The sequence below is a fragment of the Sinohyriopsis cumingii genome, unplaced genomic scaffold (assembly GCF_028554795.1).
Source record: "Sinohyriopsis cumingii isolate HCF-2022 unplaced genomic scaffold, ASM2855479v2 utg001531l, whole genome shotgun sequence".
NCBI classification, from domain to species: domain Eukaryota; kingdom Metazoa; phylum Mollusca; class Bivalvia; order Unionida; family Unionidae; genus Sinohyriopsis; species Sinohyriopsis cumingii.
In genome coordinates this window covers 57,185-65,356 of record NW_028316014.1, presented here as the reverse complement: position 1 = coordinate 65,356, position 8,172 = coordinate 57,185, and the positions used below count along the sequence as shown (strand labels likewise).

General features: G+C 34.7%; 1 protein-coding gene across 1 annotated transcript; it reads left to right on the top strand.

Annotated features, from left to right (window-relative positions):
- Nucleotides 1-262: 262 nt before the first annotated feature.
- Nucleotides 263-7,236, top strand: LOC149771977 (uncharacterized; the record flags this gene model as incomplete). The annotated part of the gene is made up of 2 exons (XM_089947997.1): nt 263-357; nt 3,819-7,236. Coding segments are annotated over 2 exons (269 nt in total), but the record flags the coding sequence as incomplete, so codon positions are not given.
- Between the last annotated feature and the right edge of the window lie 936 nt (nt 7,237-8,172).

Below are 8,172 nucleotides of genomic sequence, written 5' to 3'. Positions count from 1 at the left end.
AACCTTGCAAGTGGCCCTCTTTGATGCAAGCATCTCGTCAACGTGTGGCTTTGCCACTGCCATCTTTGATGTTACTATGTCTGCTCTAGAATCAGTCCTTGGGAAAACTTTCCTACCAACTCCAGCATTTAATGTTCAGTTTTAGTTCCAGTTACACCAGTTGATCAGTTCTCCTAAACAACCTGGTTCCCATTCAGAAATGCAGTTTTGGTGTCGACCACCTCATTGCTCAAAATTGGTCATGCATCCTTCGTATTTGCAGCCAAACCCACTGTGCTGTTCCACCAAGTGTCTTCTCACAACAGACTTCTTGACAAAGTGGCAATGATGGCACCTCCTACGGAGTTATCTGCACAGGTTAATAAGAAAGCAGCTAGGTTACACATAATAATAGGAATGAAATAAAAACAGTATTAATCCAGAAAAGTTACAATTATATATATATATATATATATATATATATATATATATATATATATATATATATATATATATATATATATATATATATATATATATATATAAATAAAATTTTGATTTTGTTGCATCTGAACCAAGTGCTTGGAGCGTCCATCTCAGAAGCAGGAGGTTGTGGGTTCAATCCCCGGCCAAGTCATACCAAAGACTTACAAACATGGTACTAACAGCTGCCTCGATTGGCGCTCAGCAAGAAGAGGTTAGTGTTAGGACTGGTCAGACTTGTGTCCAAAGAATGTGACTGGGTGGGACATCATGCTACATGTCTGCGGCATGATGCCCTATTGGTGGACATCACAGTAAACTGCCACACTAAAGACATCGTAGTGATATGATTAAAAAATTGATAAAGGTACGTTCAGAATCCTGGTGTTCCAGGTTCATGTATTAAATACAGTCTTGGCATCATAGTACTTTTTCATGGTTTGACCTGTTAATTTAATTTTTTCTCTAGCATATTCATGCACATGTTTGATGCTCTCCTGCAGTACATAAACATAATTTGATATTATCTTATTACAGTTTCCATCTTCTTCCATGGGATGTTCATGTAGCACAGCAGGCAAAACAACTTCTCTTCCAAGCATTGTGGCATTGGGTGACACACCAGTAGCCTCATGGACTGAGGAATGATACACATATATTTAAACTCCCCATCACATTTTATTGTCTGGTGCCAGTTATATTATAATGGGTCACAATAAAAATAACATTTTGTAAAAAAAAAATTCTAAGCAATATAGTAAGCCAGTCTAACTTTTGTCATCAAAACTAAAATGGGCAATTACCTGCATATTTATTGTATAAAATCACGCGTTAATGTAATATCAGACAGATCCATGAAATGTCAGGAATACAATGGAGGAAATCTTCGAAAGCTGAATTTCAATCAAAATATTGCAAATTTTTTTAACAAATAATTCCTAGTCACGTAACATTCCATCACCAACATATATAGTAAGAATTATTCTCTCAGATGTAACTGATAAATCTGTTAAATCAGTCTCTATGGACCCTTTCCATCCTGTTTTTTGATATTTGGACATTTGTGTTGTGGTGGGTGGTGACAGGTGTCTGAGGAAATTCAGACTATTAAATCATCAGTAAAAAAATCGGATGGAAACAAAGTTTTCTCAAAAACATGATTTGCAGAGACAATGACTTATGTGATTAATTAAAATCTATACCCTTCAGAAATGTTGAGTTAGTGTTTATTCTAAAAAATAAAAAAATACCCAATTATTTTTGTAAAATCTGATATTGCTGAATTTAATGAGCGAAATTACTCAATAGGTCAAAAAGTCATCTGCGACACTGGTAGGTAGCTTAATAGTTTAAAAGTTACAACCCAGTGGACAGTCCCAAACTTCAGGGTCTGTGCTAAATAAATGTATAATCTGATCTCTTACCCTTCAAACCTATATATATATATGTAGTTAAAGACCAGGGATCTCATCAGTTGCTAAGCATTACACATGACCAACAAGTTCTTTTTTACTGACGTAACTGGAATCTCATCTGTGTCCATGTGGATATGGGTCACTTCAGCCTGAAAACAGATAGTTCAAGATCGATTCAGTCATATTGTAGCAGCCCACTATGTCAAATAAGTTTATTTGGTCCACATGTGTGAGCCTTTTGTGACCCACTACTATAAAGAGTATATAAAGAGTTCTACTTTTAAGCAAATGATAATGTGAATCTGATTTATATAGTTTAAAATATGTAAATGCAAGTATTGTCCAAACATGAATAGAATAATAACATTTTCTCATGTGCATACATGCCCTGTGTTGTAATGTTAACAACATTAAATTAAATATTAATAATTGTACTATTTATTGGTTTGTAATAATTGTTTTTAATTCAGTTCAATTTGCATAAGTGGTTAATTCTCTGCTCATTGTTTCTTATCAGCTTTATTCTTATCAGCTTTATTATCACTTGACTAATGTACATGTATGTAACTGATTGCAAACTGACGACTTTATAATCTATAAATTAACATTATATCCTACTGTCTTATAACTGATCTTATGAAAAGAGTGACAAAATCTCACTTATATTATGTCTTATAATTACATTGTGTATATCTATGGCAATTTTCCATCTTTATTGCTGTTCATTTTTAAGAAGTAAATAATTATTAAAATAAATTTGTTATAGTTCTTTTAATTTTAATGACAACATTAATTTAATGGTTACTTGTACATGTGTAATTGCAAAACGTTGGCACTTGGACATATTTATACCTGTGTGTAAATGGAAGTTAAATTGAAATGTTATTGCATACAATTGCTTGCATTTTATATATCAGTGGATGAGTTTGGGGTATCAGCCTTTATCCATGGGGGTGGCCAGCTCGTGTGTCTGAAGATGATGGGAGTGCAAGATCTTAGACCTGGAGTACACAACCCTGAATGACATGAGCATTACAGACCAGTCATGATAGTTCACAACCCTGAATGACATGAGCATTGTAGACCAGTCATGATAGTTCACAACCCTGAATGACATGAGCATTACAGACCAGTCATGATAGTTCACAACCCTGAATGACATGAGCTTTACAGACCAGTCATGATAGTTCACAACCCTGAATGACATGAGCATTACAGACCAGTCATGGTAGTTCACAACCCTGAATGACATGAGCATTACAGACCAGTCATGATAGTTCACAACCCTGAATGACATGAGCTTTATAAACGAGTCATGATAGTTGTTCGACATTGAATAAGATTTCTTACAGGTTACTGTGTATACTAAAACCTCAAGGCAGAAAATCATTTGGACCCAAAAGTCTGGGTAGGGGTTTTGTTTTCAAGGGGTTGACCATTATCAAAGATTTCAATTTTGATGTTTAGCTGTGGTAGTTTATACATGTGTTTGTTATCTTGGTCCAGGTCCTTAGTAATCTACATAAAAAGGTGGAACATAAAGTGCAAGGTTTAATGCAGTTTGGCGGTTATATGTCTCTATGTGTTTGCATGTTTGTGTAAGATTTGTGGGAAACAGACATTGCACCATTTCTTAGGAGTAAAATGTTGTTATAGCAGATCACACATATTTGTTACACCTCGGTTTGCATCATGTCAGATGTGTAGTTCAAATTGGGTATGTAGCCTTGTTTAAATTTACATTATGCTTTTGTCAATTCAACAGTTGTACTACATTTTATTGTCAGAAAATATACTTTGAAAAATTAAATTGACATACCTTTGAATTTAATATTATCAAACTGGATGCTGGAAAAGCAATTATCACAATTTTATGCTGTCCCATGCAGAATAATAATTTATCTTTAATGAGTTTTGCTTTTGTTTTGTTTCTTTTCTTAGAAAATGGTGAAGACGTTTTACAAGACTGATTGCTCCCTAGAAGAAGGGAGTTTACCAGACTTGAAGGTCATACTCAGGTCAGATGTGAATGAGCAGGTAAAGGGAGTGTTCCAAGAACATATGGATTCTGTACACACAGTTGGCGAAGGACTTTTATGTAATCTCTGCATGTGACCAAAATGATAACCACAACAGACAAACCCACAATTCAAAACCATTCCTAATAATACTAAACTATGCCCGTTAAGAACAGGAAGCCAATGTTCTGTCACATGGTGGATGAGACTGTTGAAGATACTTATATTCTATTCTAGGAGATGGAGCAAAGATTCCCTATTCTCTTGAACATGGATGTACTAGTAATGGATAAAACAGCAGTCCAAGTTCCTGGATATGTGCTGGACAGACAGGGTCAGGCTACCTTGAACACAACAAATTTTCTGATTGGAAGACTACAATCATAACCACCAGGATCAACTTTACAATTATGCTTCACAATTTTGAACTGGTACTTTCATTTACGTGAATTCCAGGATGGAATTATTGAAGGAAACCATTTATATACAAATGTAAACTTAAATGACTTGTACCATTCTTCAACAGCCATTCCAGGAAATCAAAACATACAGTGGAGTGCTTTGATTACAACCTAAAGACAGACATCTTGCTTCCAGAATTACTGGCCATGAGGATTTGACTGGGTTGTTTTGTAAACCCTCATAGTAAACCTGGAGGCAACAAACCAGTTGACAGGCAGCAAGAGAACATGATATTTGTTCTCAAGGATGTCATTAAAGGTTTTGGTGCTGGGAGAACAGACTGTGCTATGCTACAGTCATCCAATACTGCTCCATTTTAAGACAGGTATTAATATGGATCCATCATCCAAGGCTGCTCCATTTTAAGGCAGGTATTAATATGGATCAGTCATTCATTGCTGCTCCATTTTAAGATAGGTATTAATATGGATCAGTCATCCAATGCTGCTCCATTTTAAGAGGGGTAATAATGTGGATCAGTCATCCACTGCCACTCTATTTGAAGAGAGGTATTAATGTGGATTGGTCATCCGATGCCACTCCATTTGAAGAGGGGTATTAATGTGGATCCTGTCTACTATGATGATTAAATTGTGAATAAAAGAATACTTTTCCATCACAAATTGCAATTGCATTATAATTTGTATATATTGATAGTAGCAGAAACTGTTAATATCATATTTGTTTCACACAGTACTCTGTGAAGCAAAACATGTTAGTCAACTGCACACAAGTGGGACCAGGGCTCAAAATTAACTTTTTTGTGGTACAAACAACACTTTTATAGCTGTAATATTTTCAAGTAGCAAAAAGTCTGTCTATTTTCAATGTTAACTAGCAAGTTTGATATGTCAGCAATCTCAGTCATAAATAGCAGTAGCAATAAAATTATATTTAATTTTTTTGCTAACAGTTTACTTGTATATCACAATTTTAACATCAATCTTGAGCCCAAGGACCCAATATTTTAACCCGTTATTTTCAGTCCTGTAAGTCCATGCTTTTGAAACCCAATATTTTAACCCCTTATTTTCAGTCCTGTAAGTCCATGCTTTTGAAAAATCAGTTCTATTTACACTTAAGAAGCAAAACAATAATGTTTTTGTACAGGTGTCTCAAATAACCCAGACCAAATATAGGCAAATGCTTTTTAGAAAGTTTGACTTCAGAAAAAGAAATACAATGTTTTTGGGGAAGGGGCTTACTAGTGTAAGGAGAGTTGGTTGGTTACATTTGGAGAATTTCTTCTGTATCTTAATACTCTTACCTTGTATGTAATTTCCAAATGTACCTGATATTTCATGATTTTCTTCTATAAAAAATACACAAAATGCCATTGTTTTGAGGTATTCGTTCTTCATCAACAAGGAGTGCTTCCTTTTTTTATTACAAATCTGAATTCTATCCCCAGCAGGCTCAGGGATGTAGAATAATTCCAATGAACTTTGCTGCATGCTGGAAGAGGCAATTAATGGTGGTAGGAACTGTGGTGGCTACATGTTTAACTTGCTGGTTTTGCAATCAAAAGGGTGTGGATTCAAAACCTATCATCAGATTATCCCCCTTTGTCTACCATGGTGTGCACTTTGACAAGGCACTTCATTCCAAATGCCTTGACATTAAATTGTTTATCTTGATTTAAATTGGTAATTAAGATCATGATAGTTATGTGTGTAAATTTTAATTATTGTATTTTAATAGATTCTGTAATGAAACCATTTGTTAATTATTAGCAGATTAGGATAAATGCTGATTTATTCACTCTAAATGTAAAAATTATGTTTAGTCAATATTGATCAATACAATTGTTTTCCTTATAATAATAATAAAGTATATTTAGTTTTCATCATTACTGGATTTTGACATCAGTTTTCAACCTTTAAATTTAAATTCAAACATGAAAAAAGGTGACCGCTCCGGTGGCCTAGTGGTTAGAGCATCTGCCTCGGATGCGGGAGGTCGTGGGTTCAATCCCTGGCTGAGTCATAACAAAGACTTTAAAAAATGGTACTAACAGCTGCCTCACTTTGCGTTCAGCATTAAGAAGTTAGTGTTAGGACTGGTCGGCCTGGTGTCACGATAATATGACTGGGTGGGACATCATGCTACATGTCTGCGACATGATTCCCCAGTGTTAGGCATCACTATAAACTGCCACATTGCAGACATCGTAGCGATATGACTGAATTTTTTCAAGCTGCTTTAAAAATCCAAATCACACACACATACACACTGAAAAACACTGAAAAAAGTATTTCCATATACATAAAATCTTTTAACCAGAGTCTCAGTGAAAGGACAAGTCACTCTTTTCTAAAATGCAATAATGATTTTATGAAGATATTAAGAATAAACTATTAATGACAATTTACAATTAGCGCAGTTTATCTCATTGCTTGAATTTGCATGCCTTCAGCTAATGTATTGTAGGCCTATTGCTACAAGAAGCATATGGCATGACAGCTTAACTAAATGAAAAGAAAATATCGAGAATGATCATTTCACACCTGTTAACATGAGTGACTGAGGACCCTTTTTCTTTGATTACTTGTCTGTCGGCATACAACAGGCCCTGTCTGAAGAGCTTAGTCACATGTATCAACTTTAGCTAATAATAATCAGGCGTTTGTTTCTACAGCAATATTGACAACAGAGAATCAGGTCTCCATTCCACTATTCTATAAAAACTAGCAATTGTTTCTATGCACATGTAGGTTTGACATGTTATCAGTTTTTGATGTCCTTCATGGGAGGTAAATGAAAGCCAATAGTCACTGAAAGAATCAGTTGTGATTATTACTTGCATCAGCTTATCCTAAAATAATAATAAAAAAAATTTTAAATGTCAATAATTTTAAGGATGAATTATTCCAATTTTAATCTCTTGCTCATCATTATTACAATTTCATCCATACATGCAAATGTGATACTTTCAGAATACCAGATTGGGTTTTGACTGTAAAATAGTTTTCAGTCATTCTGCAAAATCTATATCTGTCCATGTCTTGTGTTTTGATACAGAATGACAATTCTCCGATGGATTCACTTAAAGTGTTAAATTGACTTAGTGCAACATGTGCCCATCACATTTTCAGCTTCTCCTAACTATAATCCACATAAAGTCAGAAAGAGAAACTAATTTCAAAGAAAGAGACAAAGATTATTAAGGATTTGGTGGGGTTTTTTTCTTCTTATTTATATTACATTTCTTATATGAAAAATGCTTTAAAGTAAATGTTATTAGTTTGGTGTATCTAGCTTTTTAAAAAATGGAAGTACCATTTATAAATCATGTGTGCCTCATCAGTAGCAATGCAGTAAACCCATCCTGGTTTTCTTTCCATCAAAGAATCAGGTGTCCCTGGATTGAGGATAATAATGCCTCTGGATGGCCAAAGACAAGTCTGTACTCTAATCTACCCTTGTGTTGTCACCAACTGATACAGAGATCTACAAAAGATCAGCTTCAACCATGACATCTTCATTAGGAAGTCTGGGCATCGTCAGCTTCATCATCTGAAACAAATGTTATTATCATGCAGATAACGTCTGCGGGATAATTTAAAATATTCTTTTGGCTTCATGCTCCTGCCATGTTGTACTATTCGCCCTAAAATGAAGTACCGGTATGTTCAATATGTGTTGTTTATTTCAGTCCTTGGAGCAAACAAAGACTGCAAATCATATGGTCACTTCACTAGTGTGGAAGATCCAAACTCTCAATGATTATCGGCTCCAGATGGCAATTTTTACCAGGATAATAAAATACATAAATAAAACTTTCCAAATTTGTCTGTAATGTACAATTAAAGCAA